The 24,387-nt window shown below is 34.7% G+C and overlaps 1 protein-coding gene across 1 annotated transcript; it reads right to left on the bottom strand.

Moving 5' to 3' along the window:
• Nucleotides 1-760: 760 nt before the first annotated feature.
• Nucleotides 761-9,354, bottom strand: LOC141689600 (putative zinc transporter At3g08650). The gene is made up of 6 exons (XM_074493945.1): nucleotides 9,199-9,354; nucleotides 7,979-8,703; nucleotides 6,481-6,765; nucleotides 5,894-6,022; nucleotides 2,122-2,219; nucleotides 761-1,883 (listed from the first exon to the last, which is right to left on the bottom strand). Exons 2-6 carry the CDS (start codon nucleotides 8,456-8,458, stop codon nucleotides 1,067-1,069), a joined length of 1,809 nt encoding a protein of 602 aa, XP_074350046.1. The 5' UTR covers nucleotides 8,459-8,703; nucleotides 9,199-9,354; the 3' UTR covers nucleotides 761-1,066.
• Between the last annotated feature and the right edge of the window lie 15,033 nt (nucleotides 9,355-24,387).

Here is a 24,387-nt window from a genome sequence, read left to right as displayed (position 1 = left end):
TTAATTTTAATTTTTTTTTAAATCTGGATCAATAAGATAATTTTTTTTAGTTTATTTTATTTATGATTGTGTTTTTATTTGTTGAATTGTATTTTTGTTTTAGATTTTTGTGTTAGTCCGAATCAATTGTATAAAGTATTTTTCTATCATGCATGAATAAAATATATTATTTTGTTTTTCAAGTTCATTATTATAATTTTTTTAGGAGAATTGATAGTATTATTATCTAATCTTAACCAGAGTCACATTATCGATCAACTAAATTTTAATAATTATATTTAGTTTGCTTAAATTTAATTTAGCGTAAAGTAACAAATTAGAATAATATAGAACTCGATATAAATTAAAATTTAAATTAGTAGAAGAACTTGAATTTAATATAAATTATAATGATATAGAGTTTGATATAACATAGAATTGAAATTGGTAAATAGAGTTCGATATAAAATAGAATTGAAATTGATAAATCAACACAGGAAGTTACTTTAATATCAATTAGAATTAGAACTGATTAACCCATTGTATTAGAATAATTAAGTAACGGTAATTAAGTAATTTCAGCAAGTACCGACCGACCGACTACCAAACTTTTAATGTTTCGTTTATTATAATATAGTATAGATTTGGTTTATGTAAATTACAAGTTATTTAATGATATTTATGAAATATGAATAATTGGAGATGAATGTATCATGATAACAATTTGATAATTACTTACAAAAAAATTAAGTGTTAAATATAGAAAAATAAACAAAATATCTAAAATAATTAAACTTTATCCAAGCCGAGTCGAATTAACGAGTTCCGAGTCCGGGCCGAACCCGAACTAAACGAGCTGAGTCCGAGACGAACAGAGAAAAAAGTTCGGCTCGGCTCATTTATTTATCCGAGCTCATTTTCATGTTCAAGACCGGCTCACTTAAAAAAACGAACGGAACCGAGTTCACTTAAACAAGCCGATCCTTCATTTCCAGCCCTGTTAGTTATTTACTCACCATACAATATTATCGTACAAACAGTTTATGTGAAATACAAATTTCGATAAACAGACGGCCTCTCAAAACGGTCATCTGACAGCCTCCGGCGCAGAGTTGCAATATGGTGTGTGTAAGCAGACTAATTTAGTAAATGTGAGGCATACGCTGGCAAATCCAATACCCGTTAGAAGCCCCATAGTGCTCTTTCGGCTATCTAACCGTGAAGCTCTACGAAACATGCTAATAAAACACGGAAACAAACCCCCACAGGCAAAGACCATTAGATGATCCAGACCACCATAATTGTCGAGTCCTGCAAGTAATGCACCTATGGCAGATAATGGGCCAACAAATCCAATCAAAGCAGCAGCTGCAAGGGACCCATACCAACTGTCAGTTGCCCCATATATGCAGCTAGCTACAGCAGCTCCCCGGGGAAGGCCATGAAGAGAAACAGGCAGGACCATGTGTCGACCAAGACCGTAAGCCTTTGGAGCTGCGACTCCCAATGCAAGCCCCTCAGCCATAGCATGTAGGGCTATGGCTGCACATGATAACATTGACTGAAGAGTGAGGGTACTTATTGAAAATCCTGCTGCAGCGGACAAAGTGTTTGCCGATGACCTTTTGTGACTTGTGAGTTTTAATGAACTGGAACATGAAACATGGACAATTGTAGACCCAAGTACAAGTAGGGATATAAGAGGGAAAAATCCCATTTTTGTTGACAGAAGTAACTGCAAAGGTCTCCATGCACCAAGGACGATGGCAATGCCAGAAGCCAACCCGCTAAGAAGAGTGTGCTGAAGCCGGAAAGCAAGAGCAAAAGCAACCAGAAGATTTCCCCCAAGCAACGGACCAAGACCAAAAAGTAGGGAAACAAGGAATGCAGAAGTATCCTCTGGGCTGCAACATTGAGATGTTGATTCAGTTTAACTAATTAAAAAAACATAGCTATTGACTTATTTAGCAACTGTGCAAGCTTCATTTATTTGAATTTGCCATCATGTATATAGCCAAAGTCACCAGCATGCAGACCTCTCTGTATAACATGATTCTAGATATGTTTGGACCAACATATAATGTGCACCAAACTGCCAACTAAAAAGAGAAAATGGGAAACCAAGTAACAATTGAATCTTACTTATAGTTCTGGCTGAAATTTTTGAATACAGCACCCAGAGCTTCCATGAAGGCTACAGAAATTGTTGCTGCTGATGCAACTTGCGATGGAGATGATTCCTGGAGCATCCACATCAGTACAAAATGAAATATAAATATTATATGTACACATGAAAAAAGGTATTATAGTTCTTAATATCCAATACAGATACCAAGAAGATAATTCAGATACTTGTAAACTAATAAACTTTCTTTCCACTAATTTTACCATATACTAGGCTTGAAATCATCCAGTCAGGTTCCCTTATCATGCTATTATCATGCTTCCTGTTCTTTCTCTAACGCTAGAATTACAACTTACAACAAAGACAGTCTATCTCTCAATATCAAAGCCAGATAAAAATTAGATTTATTACACTCTTTACAGCAACTAAAGAACCAGAACCTACAAGAACTTGACATAAAATTACATTTTGTTGAAAAAACTCAAGTTCTCTATTACAATGAAGCCAGTTAAACATCGGATTTATTTGTTTATTTAATGAAATAGAAAATATTTGTTTAATCTAGTTTCATAATCTGTAGGGAGAAAAACAATGACACAGATTTATTAATATGTTGTCATCTACGTTAATTATTAGCTATCTCAAACTGGTGTTGCTTGAATGCTGATATGGAATGGGTCACGGCGTCACATTGTATAGAACGAAAACAAAATTATATACATCTCTAATTTTGTCGACTACAAGTGCAATTAATGTTTGATCACATAGTTTTCCCGATTTATAAATAATAGCGTGGAGGAAATGAGAGGAATAGTCATATGAGCTTAATAGTGCAAGTATTAAAAAAAGTTAAAAACTGACCATTTCATATTCAGAAGGCATCTATAAAGACGTGAAACAAAACTACTCTATAAAGAATTCCATGTCTCTTACACTACTTTTCTTCCTCGAACTTTACTTTCCTCAACTTATCTAATCTTCTTCTCCATGTCTTTGTGGTAACATTTTATACAGATAAAGTAACATAGAGCTTTTACTTTTCGTATTTCAACTCTTCATCAACAAACATCTGATAATTGTAGAAGGTGGCAATGTCTGACATGAACAGAAACACAACCTGTTGATCAAAAACATCAACAGAAACAAAAACGCGAAAATGACACATACACACTCGATTAACAGGAATATGACCTGAAGTGACTTTTCTTTAGGTACATTTATTCATATTTAACGAAATTTTACAATGTCTAAAAAAACACGAAATTGACACGTTTACGAACATGACCGAAACCTGAAATAACCCCCCTCTTGACCTTCCCGCGGCATTAATATCTAAACTTTGCTACTTCAACAGTCTAAAATTCCAAAACAGAGAACTTTTTCACTGCTTATTCTTTAACAGAATTGGGTATGTCACGAACATATTACTGAAATTCTTATCTAAAAAGTTCCAAGACATCCTCCATATAGCTGAGCTTATCATGTCATCCGATCTATAATATCTTGATGGAATGATTTCCTTTTGGAGCAGACACCACTCTTAGTACTGCTCAGTGTCTCAGCTTATAACAGACAGATATAGGGTGGTTTTCAAAAAATTAAAAATTCAGCCCAAGTCAATAGGTTTTATGTTACAAGCACCTCATTTTATATTTGTAATTGCCTAGTATGATATGAAATAGTTCTGAATATTTTAATGAACTATAAACATTTAGATTATGACCCTAACTTTGAGAGACTCCAAGTTTTAGGTCGAATCTCTTGATCTTCTGTTTCTTCAGGTAAAATTCTTTCTATCATAAATCTCTGATACTTTCTTCATCTTTATAGGCCTTACTGTTCCTCCTTTTACTTCCTATATATGTCGTAACTTCGGTATCTACATACCCAAGAATTCAAATCAAGGAAAACTCATATAAGGAACCAGAACTAATCAATTTGGATTACAATGTATGATAAAGTTTTTGGGCGACATTGTCAATTATGCTTTGCTGCTTGTTTACTTTTAACTTCCTTGCACATGATTCTAAGATATTTTTAGCTATAGGGAGAATCAAATTGTAAGACTCCACTTGGCAAAAAAATAATAAAAAAAGAAGTTCTAAAACTGGATGAGAACTTGGAAAGGAGAAGGTAGTAAAAAAATAAGAAGCATAACTGATCTCTAAATATTAAACATCATGTTCGGTCCAGGAGCACGAGAAAAGGATCTGGAAGCTCCTTTAGGCTTTGACAAATGACAGGATGAATATGAAGACAGACTGCAGTAATAATAACTATGCCCTAGTTAGTGGCTGCAGTTTCAAAAGAGGATGATTTTGATAGAGAAAGAGACATGCGATTTAAAACACTTGAACAAGTTTGTATTGTTCACAAGAGGTCCATTTGGTGAAGAGGTGAAAAATATTTGCATAAAGAATGCTTCAAGTCCAATGTTACATGGAACGGAGTTCGATGCGAAACGGTGAACAGAAACGGATACATGAAAATGTACATATGGACTATGGTGAACCCGGTACAAGGGAACATTTGGGTACGGAGGGACGTATCGGTACGGTGGGACGTATGGGTACGATAAGATGTATAATTTCTTAATATTAGGCATATAAGGTTACAAAAATAAAATATGTTGGAATTTCATAAATTGATTTTAGTTATAAATATTAACAACAAATATGTAAATTAAAATTAAGAAGAAGTTCATGATTTTAGTGCTTCAACTTCTGAAACCGATCAATAAATTTCACTACTATTTGACCAGCAGTAGTAAAAACAATTTAAGTTATTAAAAAAACTATAATCATTATTTTAAAATAATTATCATTCCAGTTTTTTTTAAAACCATTAATTTTCATGTCCAAAAAAATTCAATGTCAAAAACAATTTTACTCGAGCATCCAATGCCAGATTAAATGACGAGCTTTCCATATCTAGAGTGGTGATTTAATGTACAGTGTACTTTGAAGATGTTTCTATAGTTACGTGATACTGTGGGTTGCAAGCACGGAAGTAGTTCTATTAAAGATGCTACTGATTAGAGAAACAATGAAAATCAGGTCATTGGGTTATCTAAATAGCTAAAGGATCAAAAGTATGATAAATAAGTAAAAAACAAATTTGTACAAACTTAAGAGATATCGTAAAAACAAATTGGGCACGGTTCTTCAAGTTAACAATTTAACAAAAGATAAAAAACAACCGCATTGTTCGTCATAATTCACAACTGATTGAGCCAACCTAAATTACTTCAACAAAGACAAAGACTATTCAATTTATCAAAATTTAACATCACTATCGTACTGATAAAGATACAATTGGACAGTTGAATAAAAGAGAAATAAGAGTCAGCATGTAACAGGAGAACAATATTTAGATTCAGAACTATGACGAATGAGATTACGGCTAATTATGGATTTAATTTGAAGAATGAAATATATGAAAAGTTGAAACAAAGAAAATAGACATATGGAGTACTAAATTAAATTGCTGAGTGGCACAGGTAACCAAAATCTACTAAAAGGTGTGCAATAAATTATGAAAAGAAGTTTATCTAACAGGCAAAGAAACAAATCGCGACTGTAGTTGCTGATTTCGCTGGTCTAAGAGTTATAAAAAGAAAATGCACCAGTCGTCGTTCAGAAAAAGTTACTTTTTTTAATAACCTGCTAAATGCTGATGTGCAATAATATCTAGTCATGCCACCATAATGCGACCTTTAAGGTTTTATTACAACTTTTACATAGCATCGGATATGAATCATCAAGATAAATACATCTAAAATAATGATACCTTAAATGCATCAGGAAGGACTTCTGCTATAACCATCCAGATCATACACCCAGCAGCAAATCCAGTACAAAATGGCAGGAACTTGTTAAATGTATCTGCAAATACAAATGAAGGCACTGCTACAATTGGCTGCATCAAGTTGAAAGAAAATGGAAACAGAGTAAGCAGAGGGAAGGCAGGACCTTTTGCATTGTAAGCAATTAGAGAACATCAGTTTTCATATCACTCTGTATATTTCACAAAAGATCATGACCAATGACCATCACTTAGTCAGACCTTTAAAAACCGAATATATAACATAATCAATCACCTATACAGGCTATTAGCTATACTGATAGATATATAAATATATCTTCAATTCTCAGTAGCCTCCCTCGTACTTTGACTCTATGAGTCTATGACATTGTTAATCAAGCCATACCATGCGTACCACATGGTACAGAGAAACACAAATCCCTCAAACACTCCGGGTCACCATTTGTTTTCATTACATATAGTGAATGCCTATTTTATGTTCTATAAACAACTTGCACCCAGTACAGTCAGAATACCCATATCAAAAGCAAAAAACTTGTATGCTCTTTTACCTGCGGCAGCGATGTAATTACGCTCCATAGCATTGCATTTTGTGGAGAAACGCCCCTTGATGCAAGAACCATACTTACAGCTAAGCCCTCCGGTATATTGTGTACAGCAATAGCTAAAGTTATAAGGAGGCCTTGAGTTACACCTTTTGAACCAGCAAAGGAAACTCCAACACCCGAGCCTTCACCAAAAGAATGAAGCGTCATGATTCCAACAACAAGAATGACCTTAGCTGCATCAGCTCCTTTTATGTCCAACATACTTACTTCACCATACTGCTCAAGTACCTGAAAATATGACAAGTTAAGGTGCAAAATTAAAGTCAAGACCAAATCACATTAAATTAAGATTTATATCCTTGCGAAGTTTCTGTTCTATATTATCAGCAATTGTTTATAAGTGTAGCTTCAGTAAGCTGCTTAATATAGCACCAAATTTGCTTTAGTGTTTTGTGTGGGGCTGAGAACAAGTCGTTCATTGCTTAAAAAACTACAGGCAGGAGAACCAAATGGTGATACATATAGTTTGGAGTGATCTTATTTATACCAAACAAAATCTCTATGGACCAACGAAGGAGCTTGATTGTCGAACAGTCAAAGACTGTGAAGTAGAACGCCATTAGAATATAATTTTCAAAGTGCCCCTACTTTAAAATTGATATTTTATCTTGAAGGGTACCACTGTATTATATAAATAAATTCCAAGATAACGAGCAAGCAGAAATAATTAGCACAATGATGTCTTATAGAGGTATATAGTCTACTTGCCAATCATTTAAGACTTACAAAAAATGGTCACCTGCATGATGAAGAAAGCCAGAATGGAAGTGAGCATAAGTACTTTTATACATGTTATTAACTAATTGAAAACATTTCGTGCAGAGGGAAATTGTGTATTTATCTCTATGTTATATTTGTGGAGCTAGGGGTTTATCAATTTAGTAGGTTATTTATAATAATCCCAACTTTCTGGGCTTTAGTTCTTTACGTTATGTTTTTTTAATATAAGTCATGTAATCCCACATATTAGTCGGACCTGCTAATTGGATATTTTGTTGAATTTTGTTGAAGTCTCTTAAAGGTTGTGATCCATAGTTATTATCCCTTCCGCGGTTCGGAAAACTGTTTCTTCCGCGGCTGAATCAAACAAATTTAACTTTCCTTTGTTATATTGCTCTCTATTCACATTTTTATTACTTTTCCTCATATTTATTACTTGTCCTGCATCAATGCATTTATACGACATTATAAAGTACAAGAGAAAAGAGACGTATCTAAGTTCCAAAAGGTACATATTTAGCTGGGACACATAAGAACAGCAAGAATCTTATCGTTTGCATATTTTCCGTCTGGATCAATGAATATGTAGATATTACGACAGAAGTGACGAGAGCAATAATAACAAAATAGTAGGTCACCTTATTAAACAGACAAGAAGAAAGTATTAAATGAGCAATATACATACACATACAAATATATAATTTTTGGACAAAATCATTACCTTCTTACAAAGCCAGATGAAAACTGCACCCGCCAATATACCAGTGACAACCAAACTGCCACTATCACCATGGTCGCGACCTTCCTGTATGAGGTCGAAGCTTGCTGCCAACATAACCCCAGCAGCCATTCCATTACATATCCCTTCCCATTGAGAATCAAGCTCCACAAAGAAAAACGGTATCGCACCCAAACCAGTGGCCGCAGCCATTGCTAGGGTAAACAAAGCAACCGTAGATACAGATACTCTACTACTCCCGCCCTTTACATCACCAACTTCTTCGGTACGACTTTCAGAAACATAGGAACCCTCTAAGCCTGACCCATCAATAACACTTGTATTTTTAAACGGTGCAGCTATTATCTTTTGGGGATTTTCACTCCCATATTCTTCTATGGCATTACAGTACAGTGGCGCTATGACGATTAAAAACAACACAAAACTTTTAAAAGTTACAGCCATTGTTGTCGATATGTACATCCGGAAAGTTTGTAATCTTTCCAAATATGTAATCTCAGGTGATACTCCAGATAAATATTACTTGTACAATCAAGCAGACTTAAAAGGCATCTATGTACTTCAAGTCCAAATCTTCCACGGCAATTTTCTTCCGAAGATTTAAACACTGATGCTAAATTTCAATCATAAAAAAATATCATTTACCCCTTAATTCCAGCATCCAAAAGCTAAAAGATCAGGAAATACCAAGCCTGCCCATTCATCAGCTGCACCAAAAATTTAACTTCGTATAAGCACCTGAGCTCACACTAAGCCACAATTCTAAAATATTCAATACGTCCACACAGTAGTATACATACACATTCTCTATATGCGCATCAACAAGCACTCACATTAAATAAACAACAACAATAAAAGTACCTACAGAACTCGAAAAGAATACCCTCTTCGTATTCACATTTACCTATCGAAATGGCGTTCGTTAATTAAATAAACAGAAATATCATCAAGATAGTAACTTTATTCATTAACCTAAATCAAAATTCACAAACCCCAGCTCAACAAGTCAAAAGGGTCCAAGTAAAATATCGAATTCGATAAAATCTAAGCAAGAACAAGATCAAAATCTGTCAATTACATTACATACATACAAAGCTTGCGTATGTATAATAAGATGCCAATGTAACCAAAAATTAGGTTTTAAACATATAATAAATTCACAAAATCTTGATTAAAAAAAAGATAAAATCTTGATTAATTACCGCCGTGAAAATGTTGTGCCGCCGCCGCCGTCGCCGTCGGTAAATGTCCTAAACGAGGCAGTCGGCTGCCCGGGGATGATTGTAATAACGTTTGTTTAACAAAAGAGGGGTAGCTTGTTTTGTTGTCTGCTGTAACAAAGAAGACAAGACTTTAATAGTTCTAAATATTAATTCTTCTTTCGACTATTCTAAGAGTTTTTTAATTTTTAAGTTTACTAACTTAAATCTCGAGCGATACACGTGTTTTTGTTAATATTTAAAAAAATTATTTATCTCATCATATTTTAATTTTTAAAACATTTTTGAAAATATATAATAATTATAAATTTATAATAAAAATAATAAAATAATTTGGTCGACTCTCATCCTTCTCGACGGGTGGGTCTTGCAGTCAAGCTCCCTTTTGCCTTTGTAATTTCTATTATCTTTTCTATTTTACGTTATACATTTTATCTTTCCGTATTCTATTATAAAAACTCGTTCTTGTAGTTCGGTCAAGAATGAATCTTTTGATCTCGATCTAATACAACAATGTATGCATCAAAAGGGTTGATTACAATTTTTTATTAGTAGACCGTGTGTCTAGTGGTTTAACAATTTAGTAGTTTAGCGGATATATAACACTATTTATTTTTTAATAATGGGATATGTTGTGGTCGTAGTTTAGTAGGATAAATACACTATATCTCATAGTTTAATAATTTAGTAGTTTAGCGGATATATAACACTATTTATTTATTTATTTAATAACCAAAATTAGGAAATAACCGTTGAATCAAATTATGACTCATTCTGGTTATTATAATATAATATAGATTTTAAGAGTTTTTTAATTTTTAGCTACTATTGATACTTTCAAAGGCTCGTTTAAAGGCTTAGTTAACGATATCCGATAATTAATATTATATTAATTAGGGTATAAAATCCCATGATTAGAATCTAATAAAATTTTATGACCCCTTAAAATTTATATTATTAAATGTGTGGGATATAAATCACCCAAAATAAATATTAGCCGAGAAGATAAGGTCAAATCAGACTTAATTTTTTGAAAGAGTAATCTTCAATGTAATTAAATAAGAAATTAAATTCATGTCTATCTATGACTACAAATGTAATAACCCCAATTTTTGAGAAATTTTGAAACCCTTATGAATAGTGTTTTTGCTGAACGAGAAAACTTTTCATGCCACGCTATGTAGGGGTTCTGTTATTGATCTTATGGGATATTATTAGTACTCTATGTGGTATATAAGTGTATGTAAAGATCGTCAGAATCCAATTCCGAACACTTTGATTTTTCCCGGAAATCCACAATATACGGAGAGAATTGAGTATAAGGTAACAGGATAAAAAGGATTTAAATTAAAGGATTATAAGAGAGGATCATAAAAGGAATATAATATATTGAGAAAGGTTAAGGGAACCTAAGTAATAAGATCCCGGGTATGATCCCTCAAACGATAAACGAGAACGAAAGATAAGCGAACCGTAAAACAAATAAGTGACCAAGAGACAAGCTTGTACAAGAAGCCAGGGATTGTGACATCATCAAACCACAAGGTGTGGACAAGTGGGAGCATAATGACATGTGCAAGGTGACACAAGCATGACATAGAAGGGAAGGAAGTGTGGTTGAATTATAACCACACAAAATCAAGGTTAATTAAGTCATTAACCAAAAACAACACAAAAATCAACCAACCAAGCAAATCATTTCATTTTCATCAAACAAAACACAAAAATATCTTCTTCACAAGCTAGCTCTCGGCCCATTTCTTAAAATTTGAAGATCCAAGCTCCACCACTTACTATTTAGCAAGGTAATTATCTAAGCTTCCCCATGGATAGTTACATACTTCCTATAAGTTTAAGCTTCTAATTCCAAGCCAATCTTTTTCTATAAATCAAGGAAGAAGATGGTGAATAGTAACCTTCAAGAAATAACTTTAGTTTTCTTGAATTTTTATGAAAGATTAAGGTTATACAAGCAAGGATCAAGGTTCTTTTAGGCATTCAAAGCTCTTGGGTTGTGTTAGGAAGCTTCAAGGAGGTATAAACAACTTTCACCTTTAACTTATAGTTTGAACTTTGAGTTTTGATGAGTTTATGGATGGATTAATGTATATATAGAAATATCCATGTATGAATAGCAAGATCCATGTATGATAGATGGTTTGGTTGGATTTGTGGTGATTTTGGATATGAATCTTGGTTAATGGTTAATGAATCTTAAGTTATGGTTAGTAGATCATGTTTGTGGTTGAATAAGTTGGAAAACCTTGAGATTATGGACTGACTTTGCCTTGATATAAGTTGTGTTTGATGTATTGATGATGGTTGGGTGGTTTGTAGTGAATTGGTAAAGAATTGGAGTGGTATAAATATTGGTAATCGCGTAAACATAGCCGTCGTAATGTCCGATTTTCTTTGGACTGTTTTTGTGCATAGCATTAGGACCCGAGAACCCCCTGCTAGATTGTGACCACTGCCATGTTTAGATAGCTCATGTTACGAGCTTCGTTTTGATATGTAGTTCGTTCGATTCCGATTTACGGTTTAGGAGAAACGACCGTTTCAAGTAACGGCGTTTCGCGAACGAAACTTTTTCCCTCGCCTTACTTTGAAATGTAGGTTAAAGACCAAAAAGGGTTAATTAATGCATGAAACATTTATGGTAAGTGTTTTAGGCAGTTGGTAAGTCACTCGCGAAGGAATCGCTTTAAAACTCGTAAAGGTTAAATTATTAAAAATGGTGGAGCCGAGGGTACCCGAGTGACTTAAGCGAATCAGTGAGCGCAAAACAAGCGTTAGAGTCTAAGTTAGTTAAAGTATAGATTCACAAGTGACTTTGGTTTAATTCCAACTTACTTGTTGTTTATAGGTTACCAGACTCGTCCCGAGCCATTCGTAACCCCCAGTCGCTCAGGCAAGTATTCTATCCGTTATACTGTTGTTGTGATGAATACACTTGTATATGCATTATCTTGCGATAGATGCATGTTGGTTATTTAGCAAATTCTTGCGATATATTGTAGCATGTGATATGGTATATATGCATGCCTGTTTCATATTCTTGAAATATATATCTGTTGGTTCAGTTGGTAATACCTATGCTAGAGGATAGCGGTAACTTGCATATACCCTTAGTATAGGGACCCAAAAGGTGAAAATATTTTCTAAAACCGGGAGTCGAGGATCCCGAGTAATCTTGTATATATGGATATGGATATATATATATATATATATATATATATATATATATATATTTATATATATATATATGGTTATAGTTTTCCAAACTATTAATCGAATAAGGTTTATTCGATAACTTTAAACTTTATTTTATTATTGAATATTATTTCGAATATTATTCGAGGACTTATGACTCCTTTTATATTATTTATTGAATATTATTTGAATATTCATTCGAGGGCTTATGACTCTTTTATATTATTTATTGAATATTATTTGAATATTCATTTGAGGATGTATGACTCCTTTATTTTTTTTTAATGAATATTATTTATAATATTCATTCGAGGTATTATGACTCAGCTTATTTTATTTATTGAATATTATTTGAATATTCATTTGAGGATCTATGACTCCGATTATTTGCTGAAATATATTCTTTATTTTATTAAAGAATAAGGTGTAAATAATCAAACTTATTTTCGATTATTCAAATAAAGATAATACTTTCATATAAGTATATCTTTGGTTATTTAATACTCGTTTCAAGTATAAATTTTAATACTTCTACTTCAATTATTTTTATAAAGACTATTCTTTATGGGAATATTATTTAATTAATAATATTCAGATATTTTCTAATATTCTGGGGACTGATTTACTCCATTAAATCAGCCTTACTCCAAACACTCTTTAAAGTGTTTTCGAGTCTTCAAAATGATTTTTAAAAGTCGGAGCGGATCCCAAAACTCATTTTTATATTTAAGATCTTCCTTTTTAAAGGGGATTTAAATACTCGCTCAAAACCTGGGGAATCCGGCTCTGTGGTGTATTTTATATTCGCAACAAGGTTGCTGTTTTGAGAAAACAATTTGATTACTTGCCCAATGTTCGGGAAGTAAGTCCATTTGATTGAGTCGGCATAAGCGACAGGCCGGGGTACGGTCTATTATTGTGTAAGTGGCTGGGTGGCAGTCCATCAACGCGTGAGGGGCCGGGGTACGGTCTAGCGCGAGGTCCTAATGCGGCCAGGGTGATGACCGGTGAGGAATTCATCCATCTACAGTAGAAAAGGTTACTTATTGGTATCTTTTCCTGATCAGCGAGATATCGGGTTTATGCCAAAATTCTTTTCCTTTCCAAAGTTCATTGGATGTTTCAAACTCTGTTCATACTTTACATAACAGAGGTTCCAGGAAATGTTTAAGAGATATATATATGTGGATATATATATATCGGGACTAAATAAAGTATCTCGTAACTTTATTTCATTCAATAATATTTCAAAGATTGAATCTATTCAAATCTTGTCTTGTAGTCTCATCTATGTGATGAACTTTTGAAACTGATTATAACTTGAACGGTGGTAGTTCAAGTAGTATTGGGAAAGATATAAGTATATTGGGGTATTTGGTAACCTCATCTTTTAAACTTATATCTAATTAATAATTGTCTTATGAATGACAAAGATTTTCAGAAAAACGTTGAGACAAGGTTAGATATATGAGATCACCTTGCAACGATATTTTTTTTATATACAGTTATACACTGGGACTTTGTGTATATTATGCATGGAAGAGGACTTCCAATATTTTGAAAAGTATATATGTATATATACTGAATATTTTGCGACTTCATCGCATTAAGATATCAAACTTGGTTCATTTCTTTTGACCAAGACTTTCATGAGTATTATGAGTAGACTCATATACTGTAAATAATTATGCATATTATTTTGGTGGGCTTGCTGCTCACCCTTGCTTTCTTCTTTCATCACACAACATCAGATAGACAAGATGAACCGGACCAAGCTCCCGATTCGCAAGAGGTTAGAAAACGTTCGGCAGTCTTCTGGAAGCGTTGATGCTGCTGTAGCTGAGGTAGGAACTACCAATAGGCTAGGCTTTCAACTTTTGATGTACCAGACTTATGTATAATATGAATTGTAATAATGGCAAATAAAATGTAAATCTATTCAGAAAACCTTTTAAGGTGTATTGGCAGATAATTGTGGAATATAATTACTTGTGGTTATTTTTTTTTGATGTTCATCTCTGAGACTATAACGGGTTGTGGTGTGTGTTAGTGTGGGGTCACAGCATAAGGTTATTTTTATTAAGTAAGTGAAGTGGTATTGTGGAATGAAAGACCGTGACGACTCGGATCCCCGACCCCGGATCTGGGGGTGTTACAGAAATGGTATCAGAGCTAAGCGTTATAAACCTCAGAGATGATGGGACGTTAAGATAATAAGTTAACTAAGATAATAAGAACTCTTGCCAAGTTCATAGTCGGGCTACCTAACGTAGTACTGACAGTTAAAACCCTTATGGGAACCCTTATAAATATCGTGATAGGAGCGTAGTTCGTTATCGTATATGGTAGCGGGACTCCGAACCCTGAGGTTGAGGAGCAACATCGCGATGATATTTTATTACTAATTGGAGATCGGATTGCGGATCCGATAGAGTGTCCTAATGCAGGACCGGATGATGTTGATAGTGAGGATGTAGCGGTTGATGATGTTGTCCTAGAAGGGATAGTTATTGAGGAGGATCCCATGGAGGATCCTGACAAGAATGAATAAAGGACCACTGAGGAATTGATGACCATGGTTAGGGAAACTACCAGAGGTAGGATTGGTCGATCACTACCGGAGGTTCGTTCAAATTTGTAAAGATAGTAGCCCCCTTTAACGCGGCTTACTCATAAGACTGAGAAGTTCGAATAGACAGAGAAATGCGAGAACAGCTTTTAAGAACTGAAGCAAAGGTTGGTGACGGCCCCTATGTTGGCGTTGCCGGATGGAAAAAGGAGATTTTGTGATTTGTAAGTGACGCTTCGCATAAGGAATTAGGGTGCTTCTTAGCGCAGCAAGATAATCGCGTCTGCGTCAAGACAATTAAGGTAATATGAAATTCGATATCCCCGCCCATGAGCTTAGGCTCGTTGCAATAGTTTTACCCTAAAGATTGGAGGCACTACTTGTATGGAGAGAAGTGCGAGAATTACCTAAGCCATAAGTGCTCTAGTACATTTTCACGTCACAAAGAGCTCAACATATGCCAGAAGAGGCAGTTAGAGCTAACCAAGAATAATGATTGGGAGATTCTTTATCATTCGGGGAAAGCCAATATGGTGGCTGATGCCCTTAGTAAAAAGGAGAGACTCAAGATGATAATGCCTTTTGGAGAGTTTATAAGAGATTTTGAGAAAATGGAAATAGAAGTGAAGGTAACCGGAGCCGGTACCGAAAAGCTGTTTGAGATTGCAATACAGCCCGAATTATTGGAAAAGATCATATTGTGCCAGAAAAAGTTATGAATGAAGGTAGAGAGCCAACAATTAGATAAAAGATTAATATCGAGAAAGATGATAAGGGAATAATGAGGTATTCCTATAGAATTTGGGTTCCGAAAGTTCAAGAGTGTAAGGATGAGAACTTAGATGAGAGCCATAGTTGAGGAATAAGATTTAGAGCAAACCCTGAACGCGATAGTCAGGGAGGTCGCCATCAAGATAGAAGGAACCCATGACATAATGGAGTGGAAAATGAGGATTTTAAATTAAAAGATGACCCCGATTATGGGGAGTAGGATGAAACATTCCATAATAAGGAAACAGAAAGTCGAGTAAGGAAAGGAGACCCGAGACGGTACTCCTATACGGCAATTCATAGACCTGTCTAGAAAGAACTTAGACTATTATCCCCAACCACCACCTTGAGGAAACAATGCGGTAGGAAATTCTTCATGACCTTTAAGTCGTTAAGCTCTCAGAGTCCCAAGGAACAGGTTGACCCAGTCGAGGCAATAGCCTGGCTAAAGGAAATAGAGGAATCAGTTGAGATTCTAAATGATTGACGAATCACAAAAGACTATTTTTATCACTTACCCTCCTAAGAGAGAGGCCACCTGCTGGTGAAAGACCAAGAAAGGCATGGAGCCAGAGGATAGAATAAACTGATTTAAGTTCAGTCAATTGTTTTCGGGAAAGTAATTCCCAAGGTTATGGAGATAGTGTAAAAGCTTTGGAGCTAGAACAAAAGTGGATGAGTATGATGAATTATGAATCTAAGTTATAAAAGTTATCAAGATTCGTTCTGAGGACACGAATCCAGAATGACGGGATGTTTGAAATCAATGCTTATGTTGTGTTGGTTCATGAAATAATGATAAGAGAAAGGAAAATAAAAGGAAATTGAAGTGGAAAAGAATATAACAGCAATAGAGTTTGAGGAACGATAAGGGAGTTGGGTATGAGGAAACCCTAAGAACTCGTAGTAATAGAAATAGAAAAGTATGTGATCGTCAGGATAAGGGTGATTCACCATGAGTTAAATTGATGGTTGAAGGCATAAGAGTTATGTATAGTTTATCCCCTGTAAGTTGGGAGGATTCGAGGAAACCTTGAGATAATTCGAAGGATAAATAATGAGACGCGGATAGACTAAGGGGATAAGAAAGTAAGAAATTAAGAAAATTGGATGAAGGAAGTGACCTTCAAGAAGGTGAAGTGTAAGACCGGTGGCATGATACCCAGAAAGGGAGACGCCAGATATGAAAGATATCCCAACATTGAGGTGACTGTTGAGATAAACAACAAAAGTAAATAAGGAATTATTAAGAAGAAGTTCACGTTGAACACGACCAATATCTTCCAGAACATCCATGTTATCGTTACCAGATTAGGCAAGAAAAGCGGATAACCGTTGTTATCTTTTGGAGGCCATTTTGATTAACCTCATTTTGTATACAGATGTTATTGTGAAATTAGGCATTTACTATCGAGGTGGGAATGATTGAATAAGATACCCATATCAGGGATATATGACTTTATTTATCCATGGAAGGATGCTTGTACCTTTTTAAAGGTGGAATTAAGGATAGAACATCGGTAACTTAAAACGAATCCTAGGGGAATGCATAAAGGTTGGCATTTCACCCTTAATAGGGATAGTATGAGTTTTGACAGTATGAATTGGAAAGGATTAAGGTAATAATAACCTTTAAGAATCAGTGGAGAAATTTTCCAGAAGTATATAGACAATGGTTCTAGTAATAGTAAATGGTATTTTAATATGCCCTGTATCTAGGGAATACAGGAGGAACGATTGAAGGATAACCTTAGAGGTTTTATAAGGAGAAAGGTAATATTCAAAATTTTCAAGAATAGAAATGTTGATAAAGGAAATATGACGTAATTATAATGATGCCAAGTGGGGCACGTGTTAAACCACGAGAAAGTATGGATCAAACCAGTAAAGGTTGAAATTGTTCTAGGCAATTAGGACTTAAGATAAAAGATGTTCTAAGTATAGTTGAGAGTCAGTCGTGACAGTGATTAACCTCTAAAGACTGAGGCAATAACTTATGGAAAAATGGTGATTTTTTTTATTATTCATCAGATTTTAAGGAATACATCTTCACATAAGCTGTGATTGAAATGAGGTAGAAAATTATTTGGAGGTGGTTAAAATGACATTGACTGTAAGGAAATTGTACTATCAGGAAAGGCCAAAGAGGTGGCCGACACTTTAAAGGTAAGAGGATAATTATAGGCACTTGTGCCAAAGGAATACAGTGATGATGGTTAAAACTGTGAAGGTTGTATTATGGTTTGGAAGATTGACATTCCTTCTGATGACTGTGCAATACCCAACCGTAATAGTAGTTAGTAAAGGTTTAATTCGTGTAATCGCCATGAGCAGGCTATCTATCTCAGAAGATACTATCTTGAGATAAGCCAGGACCATAGTTCAAAAAGGACTAAACAAACCTTTGAGTTAAGTCTTCTATTGAAGGCATATGATTAAGAATGGTATTAACCTGCTATCGTTGCTTTGAGCGAAACTCTTCTGCAAATTTTATCTGCTTCATGTCATGAAAGTACGTCAGAGTTTGGAGTGTTCTTCATGAATTGTGATTGGTGGTTATGTTAACTCCTTAGAAGTATTTGATACGACATGTATGGACTCCGTATGGTTAGATATTAAGACTTCATGGAAAATGAATGACTACAGTAGGTCAGTGGTGGACCATAGTAAGGCAGCAATGATTCTGCGAGTATCGAGCTGATTACAACCGTGAGAGTTGTATTGGAATAGGTGTCGAGATTGAGTACCCCTAATCGGGTCGTGGTAGTGTATAAGTTATCATTGATAGACTAATTAAGTAGAGTGTCTACCTAGTGAATTATTATTCTTTCTTATCAATAGGGAGTCGTATTATTATACGAGGAAGGTTGCGGTGCAAGCATAGAATTCTAGTAACGATGATGTCTAGAATGAGATCCCAGATTCGATTTTCGATGTCGAGGGAGTTTCAAAGGTGATTATGTATAAGCTCAAGGAAGAGTGTGGGTCCATAGAATGATGGACGGGATAGCGAAAATATTTAGGCATGGGAAATACGAGGCTATAATGCTTGATGCTGATATAAATACGTATATGTTTTGTTCTCCTATGACAAACCTCTATAGTTCAGAGGTAGGTTCCAAGCCAGATATTTTGTGGCAGTATATTTTTTTCATATATACAATTCTCTTCAATTCGTTCTTTTCTCTTCTTTTCATTTCATGTAAGCTGAGAAGAACAACCCTTCCAGAAGGGGAGGTATTGCCGAATGACTATCTATCTGTGTGATAGAAGCCGAGTAGGATACCAGCTATTGTTTAATTGCTTGTCAAGTACTAAAGGCTGGCCACCTTCTGTACTAACTATGCAATATAACAAGTGTTCATGATCATAGTGATCTCTCAACAAATTCCTTTACTTCTATTTGATTGATCAAATTTTGGAAAATAGAAACAACTGAAAAAGGAGTAATAAAGTGGTGGTAGTATGCGGAATGGGAACACATTCGTGATACTAAGGTTGACGTGGTTATTAAAAGGTTATAGAACGCTAACGAGCAAAAGTATAACCAGTATAATATTAGGAATGGAAGGTAGTAGCGATTACGAACTGGAAAAGAATGGGTATTGAGAAGCAGAAGCTCTAATGATAAAAGCTATAATGAGAGTCTGTGCAATAGACTTGAAAGAATTTGGAATGATCACTTAATTCGGATTGAGTTATCTTACGACAATAGATCATATGTCATTATCGAGATGTCGCCTTATGAGATCCTTGAGGGAAGATAATGTCGATCTCCCTTATGTTAGGATGAAGTTGTAGAGCGCAAGATGCTCGGACCCGCAGTAGTCCAAAGGACCAAGGATATGATAGATCTAATCAGAGGACGGCTGGTAGTAGCCCAAGATGGACATGATAAGTATGTTGATTTGACACGAAAGGATAAAGAGTATGAAATAGGGGACCTAGTAATGTTATAGGTATCCCTTGGAAAGGATTGATGAGGTTCGGAAAGAAAGGAAAGCTAAGTCTACAATTTGTTGGACCCTTGGATATATTAAGACGTTTGGGAAGTTAGCATATAAGCTAGCCCTAACCCCGAATATGTAGCAAGTTCATAACGTGTTCCACGTATCAATGTTAAGGAAGTGTAATTCGGATGCCAGTCAAATAGGGGCATATGAGCGCATAGATATGCAACCCGACGTAACCTATATGGAGCAACCAGGAAGGGTTATAGAGTGAAAAGGAACAAGTGCTTAGGAGAAGGATTATCAAACTAGGCAGAGTTTGGTGGTAGAACCACAATGTGGAAAAATTGACTCGAGAGTTAGAAAGTGTAATGCTAAGAAAGTATCCCCATTTGTTTTCTATCTGATTCCGGGACGGAATCCTTTTAAGGAGGGGAGACTGTAATAACCCCAATTTTTGAGAAATTTTGAAACCCTTATGAATAGTGTTTTTGCTGAACGAGAAAACTTTTCATGCCACGCTATGTAGGGGTTCTGTTATTGATCTTATGGGATATTATTAGTACTCTATGTGGTATATAAGTGTATGTAAAGATCGTCAGAATCCAATTCCGAACACTTTGATTTTTCCCGGAAATCCACAATATACGGAGAGAATTGAGTATAAGGTAACAGGATAAAAAGGATTTAAATTAAAGGATTATAAGAGAGGATCATAAAAGGAATATAATATATTGAGAAAGGTTAAGGGAACCTAAGTAATAAGATCCCGGGTATGATCCCTCAAACGATAAACGAGAACGAAAGATAAGCGAACCGTAAAACAAATAAGTGACCAAGAGACAAGCTTGTACAAGAAGCCAGGGATTGTGACATCATCAAACCACAAGGTGTGGACAAGTGGGAGCATAATGACATGTGCAAGGTGACACAAGCATGACATAGAAGGGAAGGAAGTGTGGTTGAATTATAACCACACAAAATCAAGGTTAATTAAGTCATTAACCAAAAACAACACAAAAATCAACCAACCAAGCAAATCATTTCATTTTCATCAAACAAAACACAAAAATATCTTCTTCACAAGCTAGCTCTCGGCCCATTTCTTAAAATTTGAAGATCCAAGCTCCACCACTTACTATTTAGCAAGGTAATTATCTAAGCTTCCCCATGGATAGTTACATACTTCCTATAAGTTTAAGCTTCTAATTCCAAGCCAATCTTTTTCTATAAATCAAGGAAGAAGATGGTGAATAGTAACCTTCAAGAAATAACTTTAGTTTTCTTGAATTTTTATGAAAGATTAAGGTTATACAAGCAAGGATCAAGGTTCTTTTAGGCATTCAAAGCTCTTGGGTTGTGTTAGGAAGCTTCAAGGAGGTATAAACAACTTTCACCTTTAACTTATAGTTTGAACTTTGAGTTTTGATGAGTTTATGGATGGATTAATGTATATATAGAAATATCCATGTATGAATAGCAAGATCCATGTATGATAGATGGTTTGGTTGGATTTGTGGTGATTTTGGATATGAATCTTGGTTAATGGTTAATGAATCTTAAGTTATGGTTAGTAGATCATGTTTGTGGTTGAATAAGTTGGAAAAACTTGAGATTATGGACTGACTTTGCCTTGATATAAGTTGTGTTTGATGTATTGATGATGGTTGGGTGGTTTGTAGTGAATTGGTAAAGAATTGGAGTGGTATAAATATTGGTAATCGCGTAAACATAGCCGTCGTAATGTCCGATTTTCTTTGGACTGTTTTTGTGCATAGCATTAGGACCCGAGAACCCCCTGCTAGATTGTGACCACTGCCATGTTTAGATAGCTCATGTTACGAGCTTCGTTTTGATATGTAGTTCGTTCGATTCCGATTTACGGTTTAGGAGAAACGACCGTTTCAAGTAACGGCGTTTCGCGAACGAAACTTTTTCCCTCGCCTTACTTTGAAATGTAGGTTAAAGACCAAAAAGGGTTAATTAATGCATGAAACATTTATGGTAAGTGTTTTAGGCAGTTGGTAAGTCACTCGCGAAGGAATCGCTTTAAAACTCGTAAAGGTTAAATTATTAAAAATGGTGGAGCCGAGGGTACCCGAGTGACTTAAGCGAATCAGTGAGCGCAAAACAAGCGTTAGAGTCTAAGTTAGTTAAAGTATAGATTCACAAGTGACTTTGGTTTAATTCCAACTTACTTGTTGTTTATAGGTTACCAGACTCGTCCCGAGCCATTCGTAACCCCCAGTCGCTCAGGCAAGTATTCTATCCGTTATACTGTTGTTGTGATGAATACACTTGTATATGCATTATCTTGCGATAGATGCATGTTGGTTATTTAGCAAATTCTTGCGATATATTGTAGCATGTGATATGGTATATATGCATGCCTGTTTCATATTCTTGAAATATATATCTGTTGGTTCAGTTGATAATACCTATGCTAGAGGATAGCGGTAACTTGCATATACCCTTAGTATAGGGACCCAAAAGGTGAAAATATTTTCTAAAACCGGGAGTCGAGGATCCCGAGTAATCTTGTATATATGGATATGGATATATATATATATATATATTTATATATATATATATATATATGGTTATAGTTTTCCAAACTATTAATCGAATAAGGTTTATTCGATAACTTTAAACTTTATTTTATTATTGAATATTATTTCGAATATTATTCGAGGACTTATGACTCCTTTTATATTATTTATTGAATATTATTTGAATATTCATTCGAGGGCTTATGACTCTTTTATATTATTTATTGAATATTATTTGAATATTCATTTGAGGATGTATGACTCCTTTATTTTATTTAATGAATATTATTTATAATATTCATTCGAGGTATTATGACTCAGCTTATTTTATTTATTGAATATTATTTGAATATTCATTTGAGGATCTATGACTCCGATTATTTGCTGAAATATATTCTTTATTTTATTAAAGAATAAGGTGTAAATAATCAAACTTATTTTCGATTATTCAAATAAAGATAATACTTTCATATAAGTATATCTTTGGTTATTTAATACTCGTTTCAAGTATAAATTTTAATACTTCTACTTCAATTATTTTTATAAAGACTATTCTTTATGGGAATATTATTTAATTAATAATATTCAGATATTTTCTAATATTCTGGGGACTGATTTACTCCATTAAATCAGCCTTACTCCAAACACTCTTTAAAGTGTTTTCGAGTCTTCAAAATGATTTTTAAAAGTCAGAGCGGATCCCAAAACTCATTTTTATATTTAAGATCTTCCTTTTTAAAGGGGATTTAAATACTCGCTCAAAACCTGGGGAATCCGGCTCTGTGGTGTATTTTATATTCGCAACAAGGTTGCTGTTTTGAGAAAACAATTTGATTACTTGCCCAATGTTCGGGAAGTAAGTCCATTTGATTGAGTCGGCATAAGCGACAGGCCGGGGTACGGTCTATTATTGTGTAAGTGGCTGGGTGGCAGTCCATCAACGCGTGAGGGGCCGGGGTACGGTCTAGCGCGAGGTCCTAATGCGGCCAGGGTGATGACCGGTGAGGAATTCATCCATCTACAGTAGAAAAGGTTACTTATTGGTATCTTTGCCTGATCAGCGAGATATCGGGTTTATGCTAAAATTCTTTTCCTTTCCAAAGTTCATTGGATGTTTCAAACTCTGTTCATACTTTACATAACAGAGGTTCCAGGAAATGTTTAAGAGATATATATATGTGGATATATATATATCGGGACTAAATAAAGTATCTCGTAACTTTATTTCATTCAATAATATTTCAAAGATTGAATCTATTCAAATCTTGTCTTGTAGTCTCATCTATGTGATGAACTTTTGAAACTGATTATAACTTGAACGGTGGTAGTTCAAGTAGTATTGGGAAAGATATAAGTATATTGGGGTATTTGGTAACCTCATCTTTTAAACTTATATCTAATTAATAATTGTCTTATGAATGACAAAGATTTTCAGAAAAACGTTGAGACAAGGTTAGATATATGAGATCACCTTGGAACGATATTTTTTTTATATACAGTTATACACTGGGACTTTGTGTATATTATGCATGGAAGAGGACTTCCAATATTTTGAAAAGTATATATGTATATATACTGAATATTTTGCGACTTCATCGCATTAAGATATCAAACTTGGTTCATTTCTTTTGACCAAGACTTTCATGAGTATTATGAGTAGACTCATATACTGTAAATAATTATGCATATTATTTTGGTGGGCTTGCTGCTCACCCTTGCTTTCTTCTTTCATCACACAACATCAGATAGACAAGATGAACCGGACCAAGCTCCCGATTCGCAAGAGGTTAGAAAACGTTCGGCAGTCTTCTGGAAGCGTTGATGCTGCTGTAGCTGAGGTAGGAACTACCAATAGGCTAGGCTTTCAACTTTTGATGTACCAGACTTATGTATAATATGAATTGTAATAATGGCAAATAAAATGTAAATCTATTCAGAAAACCTTTTAAGGTGTATTGGCAGATAATTGTGGAATATAATTACTTGTGGTTATTTTTTTTTGATGTTCATCTCTGAGACTATAACGGGTTGTGGTGTGTGTTAGTGTGGGGTCACAGCATAAGGTTATTTTTATTAAGTAAGTGAAGTGGTATTGTGGAATGAAAGACCGTGACGACTC

This window comes from Apium graveolens, chromosome 10, assembly GCF_009905375.1.
Source record: "Apium graveolens cultivar Ventura chromosome 10, ASM990537v1, whole genome shotgun sequence".
Taxonomy (NCBI): domain Eukaryota; kingdom Viridiplantae; phylum Streptophyta; class Magnoliopsida; order Apiales; family Apiaceae; genus Apium; species Apium graveolens.
This window is presented reverse-complemented; position numbering and strand designations above follow the sequence as displayed.

Bases quoted from the DNA above. Each gene is read 5' to 3' on its own strand.
- LOC141689600 (XM_074493945.1), bottom strand. From the start codon at position 8,458: ATGTACATATCGACAACAATGGCTGTAACTTTTAAAAGTTTTGTGTTG. The intron at 6,023-6,480 runs GTAAAAGAGCAT...AACTTGATGCAG, and splicing joins TAATTACATCGCTGCCGCAG to CCAATTGTAGCAGTGCCTTC. The intron at 2,220-5,893 runs GTATCATTATTT...TGGATGCTCCAG, and splicing joins TCCTTCCTGATGCATTTAAG to GAATCATCTCCATCGCAAGT.